The 22,537-nt window shown below is 39.8% G+C and overlaps 1 protein-coding gene across 1 annotated transcript in view; it reads right to left on the bottom strand.

Annotated features, from left to right (window-relative positions):
• Positions 1 to 22,537, bottom strand: part of LOC121954219 (formin-2) — a 53,988-nt gene that overhangs the window by 14,485 nt on the left and 16,966 nt on the right. Inside the window, 7 exon segments of the mRNA XM_042501563.1 lie at positions 1,941 to 2,061; positions 2,715 to 2,774; positions 3,431 to 3,577; positions 3,692 to 3,821; positions 3,918 to 4,009; positions 11,987 to 12,048; positions 17,182 to 17,269. Of these exon segments, the coding sequence (XP_042357497.1) occupies positions 1,941 to 2,061; positions 2,715 to 2,774; positions 3,431 to 3,577; positions 3,692 to 3,821; positions 3,918 to 4,009; positions 11,987 to 12,048; positions 17,182 to 17,269 (700 nt within the window).

Below are 22,537 nucleotides of genomic sequence, written 5' to 3'. Positions count from 1 at the left end.
TCAATGAGGGATTACATAATTGTAATCACTTTTCAATGGAAACTCTTTGCTTGTAAAACCCACAAAAAGTGTTTTTCCCTTTAAAGTTGTTAGTTAGTGGGAACAAAATGTTGATGATAAGAAGTTTTACCAATAACAATGATGCAGCCATATCTTAAAAAAGCTGGTTGGTGAAAAGTGCGCATTCATGGAAAGTTATGTAATAGATTAATCACGTGTATGAACTCAGGAAGTGACTGACTGATGAATGAAAATGGGAAAAAAATTGAATGAATGAAAGGGTCAGAAAGTCAGCCATTAACCAAATCAGTCCACCCATGAATCATATTTAAAAACCCACTGTGCAAAGTGCTCAGCAAGCACAGAGACATGCAGGAGTATTCTGAAATTCTCTTTAAAACAGCCATCTTGTTGTAGGTTGTCAGCTTGCAGTGTGAGGCGATTCAGAGCTCCAGGAGATCCTCCTCCAGTTCACTGAATAGCTGCTGAACCTTTGATAGTGCACACAGGTAGTGGAAGTTCCCTGACCTTGCCCCACTCTTTATTTTGATCCCTATTTCATGAGGACAGTAAAGGCATGCCAGGTCCAACAGGAGTCTACATCTGACAAGTCACATCTGCTTCTGGTTTGCTCGTCTGTACAACAAACAGATGCTATCTCTCTGTTGACCCGCCTCTACCATCCACACATGACCATAGCTGGTCAGGTTTGCAAAATAATTTTCCATTGTGCTATGAGATATGTGCATGGATTAATACATAATCTACCGCTACATAAATTTCCATGTGATTATATCATAAACATGGTATGACACCTGCCATAATTAGCTGGAGATGAAATGGACAAGCTTACTACCTGGTAAGCTTCTTGTAAAAATGCAGTTTAAAGGAGCAGTGTGTCAGATTTAGGGGGAATTTAATGGCATTTAACAGTGAGGACTGAAGATTGCGACCAGCTGAAACCTCTGGTTAGAATTCCTTCAGTGTTCATTGTTAAGGAGTTTTTTTTACCAGTGGCAGAATTATCAACAGAGGTCTCCTCCTTCCCTAAACAAACCACTTAAATCCAGTAAAACACTGAATAAAGAAGTTTAATTTACAAATTAGTTTTTCTCTGACACTGTTCGCTCTTCGGAGAAAGGCTGCTGAGCTCAGCACCTGTCAGCGCGGGCTCACCTTTTTTTTTTTTTAAACTTAAGATTGCAGACATTCAGGAGATTTTTACTGGGAGCCAAATTATTTGTTCTCCTCCTCTCCAAAAGAAATGCACCCTATGATTTAATCTGGTAAAAAACTCGTAATAAAGCAATATTTTTTCATTGGGGGTTGCGAATAGGCTGCTGACACAAAGCACACGAAGTAAAAAAATGATACAGCATATAAAAATTAAAGGCTCAAATGCTTTTATTATTATTAATATTATTAAATAATAATAAATAAATGGCTTCAGCTCACAACTTTTCAGTTAGCAAAACTTACTTTGGTTTGTCACTGCTCCATAAAGTAATGACTGATTATTATTATTATTATTATTATTTCTTTTTTCTACTGTGTATTGTGAGTTGTATAAGCTGGACAATAGCCAAAATAAACTAAACTAAACTAGACTAAATTTTTGTAACTGATGCGAAAACACTAAAACACAAATAGCGAATGGCCCTTGTTCTGTGTGTCTGCTCTGGGCTACTGTAGAAATGTAGAGATGCAAAATGGTGGACTCTAAGGAGGAGGGCCCCTCCTTTTGTAGATTTAAACTTCTCATTCTAAGGTAACGAAAACGCAACAATTCTTAAGTTTGTACACTAAAGAAAACATTCTTATTATATTATATTCCATTTCTGTTAATATACCCCCGTAAATCCCACGCACAGGACCTTTAAAAGTTTTGGGTGTGCTCATATAGAGAAAATTGTGAAATGTAGGCTGAAGACCAATCATACCATTGAGGTCTTTCTTCAGCTTGCGCAGATCTCTTTGAAAGTCGTCAAACTTCATCTGGGAGGCCTGGAAAAGGTCCTGCGGCTCGGGCAGAGAGTAGACACACGTCTCTCGGCCAGCATCCTGGTGAAGCACAAAACACATTCATGCACAAAACACACACACACCAGTGTCAAAGTCAATCTTCCTCAAATGGCAGAGGGCCTCTCTACTGTACACATCAGGCAAGATTGAAATAAATGTCTTCAGAGCTCTACATGTTCTTATCAGCAATACAAACATCCCAGAGAAGATATGGCTAAAACTACAGCAGATAATGACCATTAAGCTTGGCGCAGAGAACACGCTGCAATTCTCCCCATCAGAGTTACTACAAGGCCATTATGAGTGCTAGAGCCATGTCATGCAGGTTGATTTTGGCAAGCAGCACTCTACTGAGTTCATCTCATCTGGAGAACCTAATTATTTACACTAGCGCTCCTTTGGATGCTGTGCCAGTGAACAGACTGCAGGTTTGAATGAACCCAGACCAAAACAGAGCCGGAGCGGGAGATGAAGAGTGAAAGACAGAAAGAGAACTAGAAGAGCGAGGGCCAAGGAAGGAGAGAGATTTGTTTCTGCCGTAAATGAGGAAAGAGAAAATAAATAATTTGATAAAGGATAAGCCACGGTATCCTCTGGCAAGAGAGGAGATGAAAAGAGAGCTCTGGAAGGATTTCTAAGCAAATCAGACTAAAACAGAAAAGTGATTCAAATAAACAGGAACCAAAACATACCTCATCAAAGTGCCTTAGATAGTAAGCAACAATGTAGGACAAAAGACTCTGGGAGTTATCCTGAAAGAAAGAAAAAAGATCCAAATAAATAAATCCCTTTATTTATTAATTTAATCATTTTGGAGCAGGACGTTTTAATTTGAGACAGCGGTCGCAGAAGTTGGGGATAAATCATGGAATTGGATGAGCAATACAACAAAACATAACTGTGCTGGGCTGGCTGTCATAACTCAGAGTTGGTGGAAAGTTTGATGTTCTTTATGGATACCTTACCCACTCCACCACCACAAAAACACAAACCACTGTGTCCTTATATGGCAGTGCCAAGGGCACGCTGAGCCCGTTGAGATATTGAATAAGAACAGTAAACAGAAAGGCCTCTCCTCTAAATCTGCACAGCTATGGTCCGTATGTTTGGCAGCAGTGACGGTCCCTTTCAACTCCTGGACTCTCAGCTCTGGGCTCCACCATAGATGAAAAACTAAAAAAGTAAAACTGAGACCAGATTGACATTTAGAGTTACCATTTTCCCACAACCCTTTTTTTCTAATGCGAATTACAGATTAAAAAGTTTTCTGTGGGAGCTCATAAATAACATCGGCTTGTCTCTGTTAGGTATTTAAGTCTCCTGTTTGTGTGTGAGTAACACCTGGTTGAGTGTCTGCTCTTGTACGGTGTGTGATGTTTGCTTTTACCCCCGTAACACACAGACTCACACTGCTCTTAACGTCCTTCAGTTTTGGCAGAATGTCCAAGGTGAAGCCGTCGGCCTGCCCTCGAGACCGATTACCTCCGTTCATGAAGTTGCCGAAAGCAAGTACCAGGCCAAGCACCTGCAATACACACTTACCACCCTGGAGAGTCTGGTGCACACACATACACACACGCACACACGCACGCACACACAAGATGAGGACATGGAGGTTAAATTGAGTGACAGAGAGGAAAATGAAGCAAGAAGAGGGCCAGTGGCTCACCTTGCAGACTTTCTGAAGTATTTCGATTTTGCGGTGGATCGAGGTGATACATTCATGGAAAGTCGACTGAAACAGGATGCAGAACACTCGTTCAGAGAAGTTGGGGATTTGGGATAACTGGAATAGAAACCTGATGAAGGCACAAGATCAGTCACCATAACACATCTGTTTCATGACACACCTCTCATGTAATGAATTTGGTGCAGACGGAAGGTTTGTTTCTTACTGTTCAGGCTTGTCCAGTGGCTTGGCATCCTCCTTGTCTTTGGATGATTTAATATGCTTGTTAATGCCATCCATCTCATCATTTTGAGCTCTCTGTCAAAGGAAAATGTAGATTGAGATAAGATTGGAATGTATTTTATACAGTATAGTCATGTGAAACCCAAAGATACTTAGAGTGCAGGATATTGTTAAAATGTGTCTGTATGCAAATATATAAATGAATGTAATGGACAACAAAGTCTTATGTTGAGAAAGGATTTTCTTGACTTAAATCAAAACCTGAAACTAAGTTTAAGTGTAGCTGACCAAACTACAGTATAAAGAACTGAATTGAGCCTTTAAAGCTGGAGTGCTGAACACAACTCTGGCGGTGAGAGTAATAACAGAAACACTGCTGACATACGTATGACGTATGCCTGCAACATCTCCTCCACCACCAGGAGCACTCTTTTCAAGTCTTTCCATGTAAATATTTTGACTTTAATTCAGTCAGGACCACTTAGTCAAGAAAAACACTTCTTAGCAACTTTTAGATTTAGCTTATTGCAATTATTAATACTTGGCAGCATGGCTCTGTTCTGGGGACCCCCTGCCCTTCCACGTGCTTATGTGGAAGCGTAAAACAGGAACAGCACACGTTCCTGAGGCAGGGAGAGCGGCAGCGCAGCAGCAAATAAAAGAATAGAACAAAACCCCCACAGAACAGGCGTCAATGACAAAACGTCATGGATCAAGTCAGAACGGCACAAGTAGGAGGCAGCAGGCAGGCTAGAGCAGCTTAAATAAGGTGGCGCAAGTGAGTTAGCGAATCAGATGCTTAGATGTGAATCAGCTGAAGATCAGCTGATGAGGCTTGCATGATATCAACTGATATCAACAATGGCAGTGCTTGCAGCAGTGCCTGAACTAACGCTATGCTCAATTTTTTCCTCTTAATGCCGAGTTTCTTTTTTATCCTAAGCATCCACTCCAGAAACTTTTCTTCAAAGAGCACTCTTAATTTCAAACTAGACAGGTTTCCATTAACCCTCAAATTGCGCAAATTGAAATTATGAATATAAAATATACCTAATGGAAACATGTCAATTTTTAAAACAACTCCCATTTATCCCAAAAACGTTTTTACGCTCACATGAGGTGGTATTTCAGGTGTTTAACCCTGTACTCTGTAATCAACAATTCCTCTGTGAAATCGTGGACTATCACCCAGAAATCTACACCTTTTACGTGGCCGCTCCCACGTATAAGGGGCTTGCCATTCCATTATTGCTCACATAACATACTTAAGTCACCTTCGACTGGAAATAATGACGGCTAGTGCAGAGACTGCAATAGAAGTAACCTGTTGATGTTTGGAACATCCATCGCCATGCTTCTTGGAATGTTATCGCGAGAGAGGAAGACGCATAACCTCATTCAGAGGAATCACAGTCATCGCACAACTGTGTTTTATCAACATTTTGAAGATATTGCTTAAATTTGTGTGTTAACATACATAGTATCAGAAGAAAACATCAGAACATTGAGAAAAAAATGCAAAAAAACAGTGCCAAACATGAAAAGACAAAAAAACTTAAACAAATGTAATGTAAAATGAAGACATAAATCTCTCCATCCTTTCATTCTGGCTGGTTGGCATAAAATGTGTGACGTCTGTTTGCCTGGGAAAGTCACCACAGACCTCCGAAAACACAACTGCTACTATAGTAGGTAGTAGTAGGTAGGTTGAATGTGTGTTTCCACTACGTAGCAGTGTCACTTTTAGAAACAAAATGCAAAAACATGTGAAAGAAGAAATTAAAAAAAAAACCAAAACTATTTTATATTGGTGAGAAACACAACAAGCAAAACAAATTTGGATTTATCAACATAAATGGAAAGGACAATGAAAATGTGGGGCAAAAATTGATGTGTAACACCTTTCTCTGTGTACTTTTGCAAAAGTTGTTTACATGCAACTCCACAGAATTGTAATTCAGTTTTTACTGTTAAATTAATAAACTGAATACACTGGAGGTTACTTCCATCATTAGAAGCACTGAGTCACTGGTGTCACGCAAAGCAGATCAAACAGAATAATACATAGAAAGTAGAGATAAACATTTTCTGGTGATTAAGATCGTGTGATATGATCAACAGCAATTTAACTCTTGCTAAATGGAAGTTGAGGCGATGTTTTGTCAATTCTGTTTTTTTCAAGGTCAGGAATGAATGTTGATCCTCAACTTTTGAGAACTTTCGGAAATTTGAACATCAACAATTTCATTACAACTGGCAAACAAAAAGATCATATGATGTGATCAAAAACTCTGGAGGTGGGTTTGTTTTGTCAGCTTAGGTCTACATTTCTTTATGTGGACAAACTTTAACTCAAGCGTAAAGGAATTCTGCCGTTTTGTGCTTAAACTCAACCGTATGACTGTCTATACAGTGCAAGCTTCATAAAGGCTAAAGACTTGCCTTCAGCCAGACTACATTCCTGACTATTATCCTGCTGTCAGGCTCTGGACCACAGTTTTATACAAGGTGGTATAAAAAAAGGCAGTCCAGAAATGCCCCTTCATTTCACAACAGGCTAAGACAATAGATGTTAATGTGGCTGACGCAGATGGGCAAAACAATGAAACCATCCCCAAGAAGAAAATGTAAACTCTCTCCTGGTCCCTCCAGAGCCCAAAGACCCCTGAAGTCTGCATCTCAGCAGTCTGGTCTCTCCCTCTGTTTCCCTCCATCTTTCTCTCTGGGGTTTGGCCTCTGCATGGATCCTTGGAAAACATCAAACACCAGCATCAAACGCACTGAGGGCCCGATTAGTATTCTACACACCGCTGCCTTCTGTCGACGAGGGCAAGCTCTCCTTCGCCTTCTCTCGAGATGTTTTCAAGTGTAAATATATTTAATACAAAGCAGATCCTTTTCAAAGGGCAGCAGCGGAGCCCAGCAGTGTTTGGTGTAATTGGGGACAAGTAGGCATTAGCGTGTGATCTCTGAATTGCTAGGGCATGTTGCAGTGGTTGTTAGCATGAGAAATACAGTCCCATGTGGAATACCAAATGCAAAGGAAAGTAGGATGATATTTGCGATGCCAGAATTCTAGCGGTAGCCAAGTGGTATTCATTAGCCAGGTTTCTAGTGCGGTACTAAACAGAGCCAGCCAGGGCTTAATCACTATTTATGTCACTCAATTTTCAATGGAACAACATTTATGAGATTATTTGTACATTGAGCTGCCAAAGAATAGTGTCCAAATGACAAATTGCATCATGTTATAAACATGTGAAATATATTTAGACATCACAAGGCTTTGGTGTGGAAAAACAAACTAGCATGAGGAGATTATTTGTAGTGTAAAAGTTCGTAGGAGGGACTATGACCCCCATGACATTTAGCTACCGTCAGCTGAAAGAAGTCTGAACTTCAGACAGTCAGTCTGGACCCAGATTATGGCTTGTGATATTAAAGGGGAGGGAGTGGTGTCCCACTATCACTGTGACCCCTTTAACGGCGGTGGCTTATTGTTCAAAGAACAGGAGTGGCCATAATCCGCAGCTCATAGACTGAGCGACTCTGTCCCCGCCCGAGTGTGTGTGTGTTTCTGTCCCTGTGTGCCTACAGCAGTGGTGGAATGTAACTAAGTACATTTACTCAAGTACAGATTTGAGGTAATTCTACTTTACTTGAGTATTTTCTTTTCACTTTATACCTTTACCTTGAACGTTTTACTTCACTACATTTATCTGACATCTGTAGGTACTTTACAGATTAAGATTTTTACATAAAAAACAAAAGGAGTTTATAAAGTATGATGTTTTGTTAGAACTAAATGCCCAAACAGTTCATTCATCAATCAGTCTATTGACAGAATACAGATTACCAACTTCTTTGAGGGGGGTAGTCTATTGTTTTTAAATAATTTTTAGTTTAGGGTGTGTTTTTTATCAAACAATTTTGAGTATTTAAAATATTTTTTAGTTATGGGGTGTTTTTTAAAAAATAGCTTTTGAGGTTTTAATTTGGTTTTTCTTTCTGTAATTGGTACTTTAACTTTTAATATTTTTAGAACTTTTTCCTAAATATACTCACTTGCTTTTACTTAAGTAACAATTTCAGTGCAGGACTTTAACTCATAACAGAGTATTTTTACAGGGTGCTATTGGTACTTTTACTTAAGTAAAGGATCTGCATACTTCTTCTCGCACTGGTGTACAATATGTGCGCATTTGTGTGGGTCAACATGTTTGTTTGTGAGTTTGAGAGAGAAAGAGAGTGAGGGAGAGCAGTGTGTGATCTCGCTCCTAGCACAGTGAGTGAGGGTGTAACCATTAGAAGCCCCTCGCATTCCTCAAGACAGGCTGACTGTGCTGCCAACTGTGGTTTAGGGGGCTGGAGACCCACAGACAGGATGGAGTCTCGCAATACAAAAGAGAAACAATTTGGCTCCTCAACTCAATAACATAGCCTTAGGCCATAAGGGGGAGAAGGAGAGAGAGAGGGGGGGAGAGAGAGGGCTTGAAGTCTCGGGGTGAGTGGAGAGGTTAGAAGACTTTTGATCCTCAGTTATGACACATTGGTTCATAACTACAGCTTGTCTCAAGCCTCAGTCTCATTCCCATGATCAACATTATTAATATGCCTCTGGCAGCCAAAGGTCCAGGCCTCTCCTGTGTAGTTGTGCCAAAAAGCAATTCACAGGAATTTCACAGCATCTTAAAACTGTATTACAGCTGAAATGTGGAAAACATGCCCCGTTTTCATGTTCCATTATTTACTGACCAGACTGCGAACGGGTCCTGAACCGTTTCCACTGGGGCGGGGGGAGATTTCCTATCAGTGAAGGTTGATGACAATGTATTTACTGTATACAAGGAGCTCCTCATAGCCAAAATGTAGACATATTGGAAAGTAGTGATGACAGCTCTGTAACTCTCCTTATGTTAATATTATACAATAAAATGTGGCCATTTCACTTGGCAAAGCTCAGAGCAGTCTCTCATTTTTTAAATTTAAAACCACAAGACGAGTTGTGTGACACAAACAGCGGGTTTCTCAACTATCATTTCCTTCACACGGGGGCATTACAAAAGCAAAGTCAATCAGATCCAGTGTGAAGAAAACATGTTTACTATGTGAAAGCGTTGATCTCCGTCCAGGCCAGCAGACAGACCTACACAAGACTGACTGTGTCGCCAAACAGCACACATACCAGTACGGTTTGCGGCTCGCCTGTTTGTTTTGGTATCTAATGCACACTTCCTTTAGTTCACCCTTTCAAGTGGAACATGGAATAGGAATGCTGCATACACTTTTAGATATAAAGGTGCTAATTAGAACCATGTAGGGTACTCTAGCTTTTTCACGTAGGAGAACCCTTTTTCGTAGCCAGTAGTACCTTCTATTAAGGTTCCAAAAAGAACCCTTTCAGAGGCATCTACCTAGAACCCATCATAAAGGGTAATACCTAGAACCATATGTGAGAGGTTGTGAAACGTGTTGTGATTCCACCCAGAATCCTCTTTAGAGTTTCTATCCAGAACCTTTCCACCTTCTAAGGGTGCTAACAAGAACACATCCAGGAGGTTCTACCCAGACCCTATTTATATTCTAATGGTTATATCTGGAATCCACCCACGGGATTCCATTGAGAACCCGAACACATTCTCAATCTGAACTCGTCACATGGTGATGTTCAGTCAGTGACCTTCCTTGTCAACCTATGATGGTGTAGGTATCCTTGCCACATCAAGTGCTGACATTCAGGGATGCTGCTATGGGGATGTCAACAAATGCATGAGGTGGGATGAAGCAGCACAGTCCCTATGATCACACAACAGCGCGAACTGTCACGTTGGCTGGGATTAGGCACCAAAGTCACTGATTGTTATGCTTAACCAAAACAATGCACATGGCAAGGTGTGGAAAACAGACAGACAGACACACACACAAACGGTGCACAAAATCTGGACACAAACACACACACATCCACAAAGGACACAAACTCCAGGCTCCCGCATGAAAGTCAGTTGTTTGTGTGACCCATGTACCTTACCATTCACCTGGCCTATAAGCACACTCACGCTTCTTAATATTACGTGATTACCCAAGCCGTTCTCACTCTGAACTCGTGCTGTTGATGGTCATTGCCCGACCGTCACCATGTGACAAATGAGACTGGGTTGCACACCTGGAGGAGGGTTTACAGAGAACCTTTTTACAGTGCAAGGGTTTAATCTAGAACCCACCCAGGAGACTCTAGTCAGAACCCTTTTATATTCCAAAGATAATTTAGAACCCACCCAAAATAGTAAAAGTAAAAAATAGTAAGTGACTACATTACCAATAGGTCTCTCTTACACTAACCAGTGGTTTTACCTCTTAATGGATCCTCAGCCCTTCGGGATGAACCCTTTTGGAACCTTTATTTCCAAGACTGCATTGTAGAGTAATATGTGTGAAGTGAAGTAACATCTCTGACTGACAGAGCATAAACCATGTTGCTTTATACTATAAACATACCAATTTAATTAAGACGTGTTTTCCCACCTCCACTGTATACAAAAGTTCAGCTTTTCATTATTCTCGAAAGGTATCTTTTGATTGATAGCAATAGCTGTTTTGTGGCTTACCCTCAGGGAAGTGCCAAATAAAACAACGCTTAGAGCTGATGAATGATTTTCTTGCTTTAGTTGATATCATGGCTTGTTGAGTCTTCTTAGGTTTCATTCTATAATAAAATGATTGCCTGTTATTCATATATGGCATGAAATGTGTAACCATAAATCATTCTATTTGTCACAGGCAGATTCCAAAATAATACTTCTGCAGCAAACCACAGAGGAAAAGAGAAAAAAAAGAGACTAAGGTTTTTTCCCACACCGAATGCTGCAGTCAAGATCAGCCTGGCTGTCAGTGGTGTTACTTTGTATAATTATACTGGGTTTGTTGCTCAACACTGTGTATTTATATGGTTGTGCATTGGCAGGAAAGTGCATAAGTGTATCTCAGTTTGGAATATTGTCTTTTCACTGGTCTATTGACTTTACTGAAACCACCATCCACATGAGTCGTGATCATCCTCCCTTCAAAGTCAAAAAATTGCAAAGTTAAAAAATATTTATGACTGTCGTAACCATAAATACATAGCTCTAATTCCAAGGCCCGATCCCAAAACACCACTTGCCCCAACCACTTAGCCCTTAGCACAAGGTTTTGCACGTTCACATAGAGGGGTAGGGTCTCCTAATGTTTTCTGGGATAGAGGGGTAGGGTGGTGTTCATTAACATTAACACTCATGGGGCTCATTAACACTCCAATTATATACAAAAGTAGATACGTCCCTTTCATCCATTTTAAACATCACTGCCTTTATACGGCCACTAGATAGCACAAGAGGGCAAAGTCAAAGTTTCTGACAACAAAGAGGCAATGGTGGAGGAGGTCGTAATAATGTGGGCTGCTTTTTAATGTAGGCTGTGCCGAATATATCAGTATGGATGGAGAATTCTTTTAGTTTATGTTACAGATTCATACAAATTTACCCTTTTTATAAAATCTCTTCATGGACTCCTTCGGTTGGATGTGACTTGAACTCTGCTACACAGCTACCCAAATTTCCAGTGATACTGCTCCATTTTGTCTATAACCATAAACTTTAAGAATAACTTGCTCAAATACTGACGAACGCAGAGTACAGTTGGAAGGCTCAATTCATGTCCATATACATATCAAATGTTGAGGAAAATGGAGCACTCCATCAGCGCAGACTGGCAGGGTAGGAGCACTGGTTAAAACTTAAGTTGTGAACAAATCGTGACTGTCCTGACAACCGCAAATGCAGAAAAGGAAGAAGGCATATTTGCAATGTTCAGCAATATTTGTTGAGTCTGTTTACATAAATGTCAGCATTCACAAATACTAATTATCAGGGTCTTGAAGGGTCAGCCATTTCTTAAGGGAAGATGCCAAAACCCCTTGTAACTCTGTTCTGAGGGGCAAGGTGGCACATGAGGTAAGGGTGAAAAACAATACACTGGCTAGGGCCTTGCAGTGCTAAAGCCTGTTGTTATACTCACATTTTCATAAAGGGCTTGCAGAGTCTCCAGATCAACGACAGTGTTGTCCATATTTAGAACGGCTGTGAATGGAAGAACAGGATGACATGGTTAATGTGAATGTTAACATTAAAGCATGTCATGACATTTCTCTGCTACCTTTGAGGAACAACGTTAACAAGTCAGAAATCAAAGCAGCACAAACAGACCTCCACTTTCTTAATCTAGATGAAAACATTTGGCTGAAACAACGGTCACAAACATTATACAGAACACTTTTTCAAATCTGACTTTTGCTGCCTTGCTGGATCTGAAGGTGGCATGAAACAAGGGCAAAATTCTCCCTGCATGAACCACATGAAGCGTCATGTGCTGCGAGTTAGATATCAGCTCTCATCACGATAGCATGGAAGGGGCCACAAACTAAAACACAAATACAGAGGTCTTAGAAATCTGTCAAAGGTACAAAGATCTGTGTTTGAACTCCTGTGTTTGAATTCCTGGTGTCGCCTTTTTGTCTCGGCGCGAGGACCTGGCGCCCGTGAGCATTAATCCTTTGAAAGTAAATGTTTAAAGACAAACAGAGCCCGGGGGTCTGCGGTGTTGAGGCTGAGGTGTTGCTGTATGCACAATCGCCCAGTGAAGCACTTGACACCTATATATGTATTTCATCATGCTGTGGGTGTCCAAATTACTCACATTGTTTTGATCTGCTGATTTGCTGTTGAGGTACAGAGGGAAAAGCTTGTGTCAGAGAGGAGAAAGGAACGCAGAGTGATGGACTCAATGCATGGTGTTCACTTTGCATCATATATTATGCTTGGACACTCAATGTGACTCTACTTCATGTAAGCCTAACTTAAAATGCCATTTGTATCATATTTGATACACAACTTTCTGTGCATGTAATCCACATTAACATTACTTTCCTGGAAAACCTGTTGTTTGCAATCTTGACTTCATTGTTTAAAATGACCTACTGTGACTTATAATCACATAATCACAGACACATGAAACTTTATAATCACAATTAAGACACCCTGGGCATTCAGGGGCTGAATGGCTTTCCTGAAAATGTCTTCTGAGGGAAATTTAAAGTCCATCTTTGCCTGAATTAGGACAGAAACTTGTTTTTTATCCTACTGCAATGCCCTGAAATGGTGATAAAAAGGATATAATTTTGGGGGGAAATGACAAAAAACAACTGCAATGAAAAATGTATGTTCATTTAAAAAAAAACAAAATATGTTTTTTTGGAATCTATTAATTACCATAAAAGCCTGACATATCAAATATGATACAAAATGAGGCACCCACTGGTTTCCCTGGTGAAGCAGGCGCCCCATGTACAGGGACGGTTTCCTTGCTGCAGTGGCCGTGAGTTTAATTCCGGCCTTGGCCCTTTGCTGCATGTCATCCCCGTCTCCTCCTTTCACGCTAAAGATGTTCTGTCAAAATAAAGGTCAAAAAGCCCTAAAAAATAATCTTAAAAAAGAAACAAAATGATTGCTGAATATGCAACTTATTGTTTCAATTATTATTTTTTCAATTCTTTCCTATTTTTCGATTTTTGTTAACAGGGCCAACAAAACATCAGTCAAAAAAAAAAAAATATATATATATATATATATATATATATATATGGAATTTTCTGGCTATGATTTCATGGTTTGGGTTTGATGGTCTAAATAAGCATAAAGATGATGAGAAAAAAAATACGAGAAAGAAGATTCATTCGGAAAAAAGCCTGGAGTGACTGTTGTACTGATCCAGTCAGTCCTGTCTGGTGTTTTTTACACTGATATTGCTTTATCTGTCTTCATGTAATCCTGCAGTTTATTTAATCTCTTCACTCGTGTGCCACATGGGCAAATCCACTCCTTCTTTGCTGTCACACTCTAACCTCTTCACACTCTCTCCTCTTCCAATTTCACCACAAAAATAACTTCCTTCTCTCAGATTTTTCCCCTTTTCTGTTTCTCGCACTCTTGTAGCCATTTGGTTTTGATTACTATCCGAACCAGAGTCTGGCTGGCTGCTTTGATTGGAGACGGCTTTTAAAAGACATGGGAGAAAGCCGTATCATCACTCTGACACAGACCTCTCATGACCAAAAGCCAGACCCATCTGCCTGGGTCTACCCCTGACTACCACATTCAACCCCAGCGTGGCGCCGGCAACCACAATCTAATACTATGACTGGCACTCTGAACCCTCACAGGAAACAGACACCGCACGGAAGTGTCCTATGAAACATGCAGAGTGTCGGGCCAAGTCTGACAACAAACAACAACAGCTGTGAGGAAGAGAAAAATGTGTTGACTTCTCACTGAGCAATTGGGTCGTCATAAACCAGAAATCATCTAAATCAATGATTCAGAAGTTGTTTTTCATTCAAGTCCGAGATATCCGAGTGATGATGGCTTTGCTCGTCACTGCTCGCCAAGAGGAAATAAAAGAATGATTCACAACACCGAAAGGGACAATTACAAATCTTTGACGAATGAATCCTTCTCTTTTGTAAACAAATTGTCCTTTGATTCTTTGATCATCTTAATCCTTCGACGGAATATGAGATCATTCCAGGAATGGCAAAACAATAGCATTGCTAATATAATAGTCTTTAAAGTTGTGTCCTTTGGGTGAAATAATGAGTTTTTTAAGGCTATAATTAGTCACCCCTACTAATCATTCAATTAGAATGCATGACAAAGTAAATAAAAAACACTTTCTAGGGAGACTTTGTTTGTGCAAGGCAGTAGGCATGCCATAGTTTTGGGGAATAAGCACATAATACTGAGAAATACTTCACCACCAAACCACTGAGATATCTTCCCTCTGGATTTTACTCTGCATGATAAACTGAAGTTTCCAATCAGCGCTAATTATGCACCATGGCAAAAACTGTCCTAACAAGGGAGATGAATAACAGTGCTGATGAGAGTGGCCCTCACTTGCCCTTCCACTCTGACCTGAGATGGATACTGACATACTGACAAAGACTGACATTAAGGCCAGAAACATACAAGAGTGAGAAACCACAAGATACTGCAGAGAAGCAAGCCTGCAGAGTAACTCTTTATTCCTACAAGTGTACAAAACGTAGCAATCATAGATTCTGTGGCTCACTTTTGTTTTAATGTAACCTACTCGGTTGCCATTGAGATAAAGATTTGAAGCGGTAATAAAAGGCTCAGCTGTAGGAGGACTGAACAGGACGAGGAGATGAGGCAGAGTGTTTAGACACATGGATGAGCGAAGACTGGAGAGCAATCAGAGAGTAACTAAAACAGGAAAACAGTCTGTTCCCATCAACATCTCCTGAATGACTTCACTTTAACAAAGCCGTTTAGACAAGATGGTGACAACTCATCAAGAGGAAGACAGAGCGCCGCGAAGAAACACGACGCGGATGTTAGACGGGGAGAGATTATGCAAAATGAGAGCGAAGGAAAACAGACTGGTGGGGGGGAGAGCAACAAAGGAAAAACATTTCAGATGCCTTGCGACATTATGACTTGCGATAAAGCTAACTACTAGAGGGAGGTTTAAGATTTGGCAATGACCTCAGCCAATACTCAATCTTACTCAGTTCCAAGTACACTGAGAACAAGATGTATTTTATGAACTGGAAGAGCAGCAATCCAAAAAAACAAACAAAACAAACAAAACAATCTCAAAACTACAGCCAACATTTTAATTTTGTATACAGAAATTGTTCTGACGAGATTAGATGTCAATGTTCAGTGTGTGTTTACACAGTGAGCTGTCTACTGTTTATTGTTAGTTAGTGCCTCCACTGGACACCTGAGAATAGCACTTTATTGTCTATAAAAGAGGAGAATACCTCGCTTGTGGTGCTCTGAAGATGGCTTTTTTACCAAAACACATAAGTATAAAACCTAAAATGGTAATGAGTTTATTTTTTTTTGCATTTTATAAAACATAGAGTTCATGACCATACAAACGACAACAAGAGTAAAAGTCTACAGTGATGCTAGAAGCTCTGTGAGGCTATATTTATACACTATTATGTTTTGAGGTCCACAGGTCAAATCTGCCTGGCAATAGGGTACTGCATGGCCCGCCAACCATTTTCTAATTCATGATTAAAATATATTGATTTACACATGGACGCATTATTGCACTTTGAAGGATCATAAGGCACCATAAAGTGCCAGGGGAGGATAACCAAGCACCCCCAACAGCTCCAAATGTCCTCAACTCCTAGAAACCCCGCGGCGAACACTTGGGGGTTGCGAACACTTGCGAACTGCATTGGGCTACAGTTTGTTTATTGACTAGCCCCTAGCCTCCTGTCAATTTGTAAAAGCGGCCCTAATGGCAAAGCAAGTTGAATGTCCTTGTCCTTATACCAACATGCTCACACTGACAATGCAAACATGTTTTGCAGGAATTTGTTCAAAAGCTAAAGGACTGAATACAAAGACATCACCAGAATTATCACCAAATTTATTTAAATTCATCTTGAGGGTATGCATGCTTGATATGCATGCTTGTACCAAGTTGTAGCTATTTATTCAATAGTTGCTGAGGAAACTCACTCAAAACCACAAATGTCAGCCTCGTGGTGGTGCTAGAGGAAAAGTCTGGAGATCACAAAAGTCAAGGGGATTCATCTTCATTCAATAGTTGCTGAGATATTTTAGCCTGGACCAACATGTTGGACCGAGACACAAAAGTGACATCCTCAGAGCAATGCCAGTAGTGCAGCTTATAAAAACCTTCTATAATATATTGATTTTCATATATATATAAATTACATATATTTTGTAATCTCAGTGGGACTAACCAGGTTAAATAAAAGTTTTCTGTAAAATAAATACAGAAATACAACAAAAGTGTGTGTCTTTTTCAATATTCAGTACCACCTGAATATTGTAGTAAAAGGCGGGTATAGCATGTACTCTCTCCATAGTGCAGAGTTCTTTTCAAAGCATTACAAGAATGTAAGATCAGATGCGTAATTGTGGATTTTGTTATTGTACTACTTTTCTTGGCAAGTTGACCCCACTGTGCTGTCTTTTGCGAGCCCTAACCATGAGCACTTTGTTTTTACATTAACTTTTGATTTGATTATGTGTCAGTGTGACAAGAACTAACTCATTACAGCACAGTGGGGCAGGAATTATCAATAAAAGAAGAGGTATCTATAATAATGCCATTCAGATAGATGACCTCATGGTAACACTTACCATTCTGGATGTCCTTCATGTCAAGATGAATGCTGGACATCAGAATACCCACAGCCTGCGAACGCTTGTTGCTCAACAGCTTCACCACCTAAGAGTTATTGACACAAAGACCAAAAAGAACAGAGATGTTAATTCTCCATATACCGCAACATGCACACAAACATACATGCAGACAATACATTGAATAACTGACTAGAAAAAAAAGACAGGAACATTTTTTTCCATCTGTGGGAGGAAAACTTCAAACCAATCATCTGCAAACATTAGTGACATTAAAATGCTGCCTTGCTGACTTATGATAATAAACAATTTCTCCACATCCATCACTTTCAGTCATGCAAATAAAAATGTTTATCCAACAAGAGGCATATTTGTTATGGGAAGTATGCTCACATGAAGTCCTGAAACTAAATGTACAGAGAATATCTTATATATAATATGGAATTGCACAACGCAGCAATATTTTCTCGGAAGCGGAAATAACTTGTGCTCAAAGCTATTGTGTTCCAAAATCAAACCTGCTCCAAAAGCTTCAATATTAACAAATGTTAGCTTAATAATAATAACACTGACTTGTCAAACAGCCAGGAGTTGAATATCAAGCCAGTGTTGTTATTATGCATAAGAAACTGCATCCAATGGGGCCATTATGAACCACAGCTCGCCTGAGTAAGCAGAAGTGTGCGCCGGGTAGCAAAGTGGTGAAGGGACAGGACAGGAAACCCGTAGCCTACTGTGATCCAGACAGAACGCTTCCATCCAAACCAGATCACACAGACCACAGACCTCTCAAACACACAGGAAGTTATATCACCAGGCCCCAACTGTCTCCGTTTTCCTGGCTCGACCACAGCTTTAGGGGACACGCCGTTCGAGATATGATGCCGAACGGCTTCCACAGTGAGACTATGATAGCTTGTGTAGGGTAGCTGTTTATTGCCATGAAAAAAAGTACATCATTAGTCATGTTTTATCAGCTGACGTGACGCTCCAGGTTAAACTTACATAAAACAGACTCCAGTGGTTTACTACCTCGCAGAGCTGCCTGATGTTACAGAGGATCACTTTACACTTTTTACATAAATCTAAAATGAAAAAGCCCTCACAGTTGTATTATTTCATAATAAAAAGCAGCTGGATCCATGACCCACTACAGTTATTGAAATTATTTTCGTGACGAATATTTTCATCAATAGCTTTTGTGGGGACAAGAAAACAACCCTAAAAAATCCATCTAATTCAGTGTCTTATGAGATCCATGTGTGTAGGTTTTTGGTTAAAAGAAATCCTTAAAGTCACATTAATTACATGTTGATCTTTTGATCCATTTATCATTTCAGGGTTGGCCAATATGGACTTTCATCAATCCCATACAGCTCTGATTCACATGTGAGGGACAAATCACTGGAGGTACAACTTGTCCTCTCAAAAGGAGCTGAAAGAGATCTGAAAACTAAAAAAGTTTGCAGCAGAAAATAATTATTACTTATAAGCTAATCTCTTTGACATTAAACTGTAGGATCAAGCTCCTGACCTAGTTGTTTTACACTGCAGCACAGCTCTAAATATACTTTAAATATATTGTAAACCTATTTTATCACCTAGCTGTCTGAACTGAGCAGTGGAGGTGTGGGGAATACAAAAATTTTGCACAATCTTCACATTGATCGCTCACCAGTTAAAACAATAATCATACTGCCAATCTAATTCTGACTTATCATCAAGGGTGTAGATTAAGTTTTAACATTAGCTTGGACACATTAAATGGAGGGTTGGAGATCCTCTACCAGAGAAATTTAAGCATCAAACTCAAAACTCGATTTTTGTGCTTTAGTTGGTTTGGCATCAATTTTTCTGCATCAGTTTGTGGTTTAAATGTCTTTAATCTTGTCAAAAAAAAGTTGGGTCTTTTTGTGGGGACAAATGCACATGTTCTAAATATTGAGATGTGTCCCCTGTAGCCAGCTGGAGCTCGTATTACAGTTAAATGATAAACTAAAAAATGTTTCTGAAAACATTTCAGGCGAGAAATATGCTACTCAGTAACAGACAGAGAAAAGGGTGGGTGTGTCTCTTGGTCAGCTCTCTTTGTGTCAGCGGTGGTGGCGGCCAGGTTGGCGAAAGATGGCGGGCAATACGCAAATGCGTGGTACAGCCTGTAGTTCCAGTAACAGCAAGTTTTGCTGGGGGGGAGGAGGGAAATCTGGGCACTGGTTAAATGGAGGAAAGTTAACCGCATACACTCATACTTATTGTGTTGATACAGCTGGTTGAAAGCTGGTTGAAAATCAGCAAAGTGTCCCTTTAAGGTTGGGAAAGACTCACTGTGCTGTGAAACACAACCCACAGCACCAAAAAGCCCCTAGATTAGTGGACTGACAGAAAATTCATCTGCAACAATTTTGATTAGTGATTGATTATTTTAGTAATTTTTCAAGCACAAATGGCAATGATCCCAGAGTTTTAGCTTCTTAACTCTTGAGCATTTGCAGCTTTTCTCAGTCTTTTGTGACTGTAAATTGAATATCTTTGAGTTTCTCAGAAAAAACAAGGGCATTTTTCGCTAATTTCTAACAATTTATAAACAAATCATTAATCACATAATTTAGACAGTAATCACAAGATTAGTCAGTAATTAAAATAATCATTAGATGCAGGGCTTCATTTATTCGTATCCTCGTTTAACCTGCTTATAATTCATGCAGGATGGAAAAGTTAAGTCTTATGTAAAAAGACTAATTTATTAGACTTTAAATCTTGAGGAGACCAAAGCTGCCTATTAGCATTTATTTGACCAGAAGTTAAAACACACTTTCCATCCCAAAAATCAAATACTTGTCAAAATGGTGCTGAACTGATCCAGAGTGCCGTAAAACAGTATCTTCAATCTTGAACAGATGCACAGTACATAATATAGCAGCATGCACCTGCACTATCTCTGTATTAAATGGACAGCAGACTGTAAGAAAGCTCTTCTTTTTAAGCTCTCTACAGACAGACAGCAGGGTCAACACTTAACACTGGCTGATATTTCTTCATATCTGACACCGATGTCAGCAGAGGCCTTTAAACTGGCCATGCACTGACGTCAAAGCTACTCTCTAGTAGTAGCTCTTGAGAGGATACTTGTCCCCTCTCATCAGCAAGACACTTGAACTGCCAACACACAGCGGGATGGGAAGAGCTGCATGTAGTAGAAAATGTGATCGTCTGTCTCTAGGCCTGGGGCCGGTCCTCATGACTCGAGCTTGAAATGTCAAAGGTTGGCTCCAAATTGGAGTTATTCACAGCTCTCTGTATGTTTTTATTTTTCTGTTATTGAACTCAACTACCTCAGCACCATTGTTGTGCAGGAGAACATCCACAGCAGTATCATGCAGTGAGGACTGAGGGAATTCAACCCACACCCACCTCAATTTGTCTTATGTCCGTCGCAATTTAGCAACAAACCCACAACACGAGCAGCTCCATGATGTGGTAACTTACTCATTCAGAGCTCCATCAATCAGAACAACGCATCAAGGGAAGTCTATTTTAATAGAGAAGAGGACACTTATTCTGGCTGTTCCCCGTCTCCCTTGACTGCGTCATCGCCTATATGTAGACTCACAGGCATTGTGCTGATCTGTACAAAAGTGAATTCACTCATTACGTCTCACAGCTCTAAAAAAATAAAAAATGAAATATCTGACAGCTTGAGGAGTGTCAACATGCTTGATGACGGCTATTTCTGTGTTCAGTGTTTGAAAAGAAATTCCTGTATGAAGGTATGATATGCTTGTGAAGGGCAAACTCACTCAGCTTATCTACTGTTTCCCATTGCTGTTGACTTTTGTGCTCTAGTGGATTAGAGCTGCAAGGTGAGTTTTTTTTCTTCTAAATTATACAAAGGGGCTTTAATTTGCAGTTCCTGAGTAACTTTCTGATATGTGCATAGACCATATAGAAACATACATGTGGCTGAAGAACAAGCATGTGCAGTATTTTTCTTATACAGAACTCTTTACATCCATAATATCACGATTCTCCCAAACACTGAGCACTGCAAAAAGTTTCACACTCAAGTGAACCCATGAACAAAGTAAAATAATCAGGATGTTCTCATTCACCATTCATACAGAAAGTAGTGCACTATAATACGTACATAGCCCACGTGATTGTGAGCCAGGAGGCCATGATCATGTGACTTATGAGCTGCAAACTGTCATCCGTTATGATGGCCGCAAAGGGGGAAGTCAGGCTACATAGTATAGAGAGCGACAAAGTCCACGTAAGAAGGCGTTCAGGGTGGAAAGGTTGGTCAGACAAACTTTGACCCAGGAGCCCGCTGATTGTGTCCCCTGTGAAACCACAAGTCCATATTACGGTTAAGGCACATACGTACGCAACGGCATTATATTACATGATGATAAAGGCAAATATTTCATTTTAGTTTAGTATTTTAGATTTTTTTTGAGACAACTGATCATCACATTTTACTGGATAGATTACTGAACTGGGTTGGTTACTATGGCACTGCACTGACATGGTTTTCTTCTTATTTGTCTGATGGACACTTCAAGGTTCACATTAACAATTATGTGTCTTCTTCCACTCCTCTGTCATGTCAGTTTCCACCAGCCTGCTCTGTAACTCAAGTATTCTGCTTAAGTACAATTTTGGGGTACTTATGTATATATAAGCATTACTATTTTCCGTTGCCTTTATTCTTCTACTACACTGTATTTCTCCACCTAAAAATGTACTTTTCACTCAATTACAATATATTAGATAGTTTCTAGTAACATTGGAGATTCAAATTTCACATGAAAAAAAAAATTCCATTAAGGAGCTTACAAAATAAAATCCTTTTATAAAATAAGATCCATAATGTACCTACTTGAAACTCCTTAAAGCAGCAAATATAAAAGCTGCAGGCAAGGAATTCCAAAATTGTCCCAGTGGACAATAAAACTGATGAAAGGTAAATCAACTTTTCCACACCTGGGATGGAACGTGTATCAAAAGTTAAATAATGATTTGTACCTAAATTATTATTATTTTCATTTTAATTTTGGTCAGCGTAGAAGAGTTCAACAGTTGCTCGCATGTCAAACTTTCACTCCCCTGAAACCTTTTCTTGTTTGTTTTATGTTTTGGTGTTGAGTTTCATTTCATCACTTCCCATAAACTAAGAAGATTTCCCACCAACGTTGACGCCTGAGACCAACATTTCATCTCAGCAACAACTGTCGGCTGATTCTACTGGGTCTCAATTATGGAGGTGAAACTTTCCTCCCCGGTGCAACATTATTTGTGATTTAGAAACATCATGTGGGCAAACAGCACATTAACATAAAAATGTGGACTGGAGCAG

This window comes from Plectropomus leopardus, chromosome 15 (assembly GCF_008729295.1).
Source record: "Plectropomus leopardus isolate mb chromosome 15, YSFRI_Pleo_2.0, whole genome shotgun sequence".
NCBI classification, from domain to species: domain Eukaryota; kingdom Metazoa; phylum Chordata; class Actinopteri; order Perciformes; family Serranidae; genus Plectropomus; species Plectropomus leopardus.
This window is presented reverse-complemented; position numbering and strand designations above follow the sequence as displayed.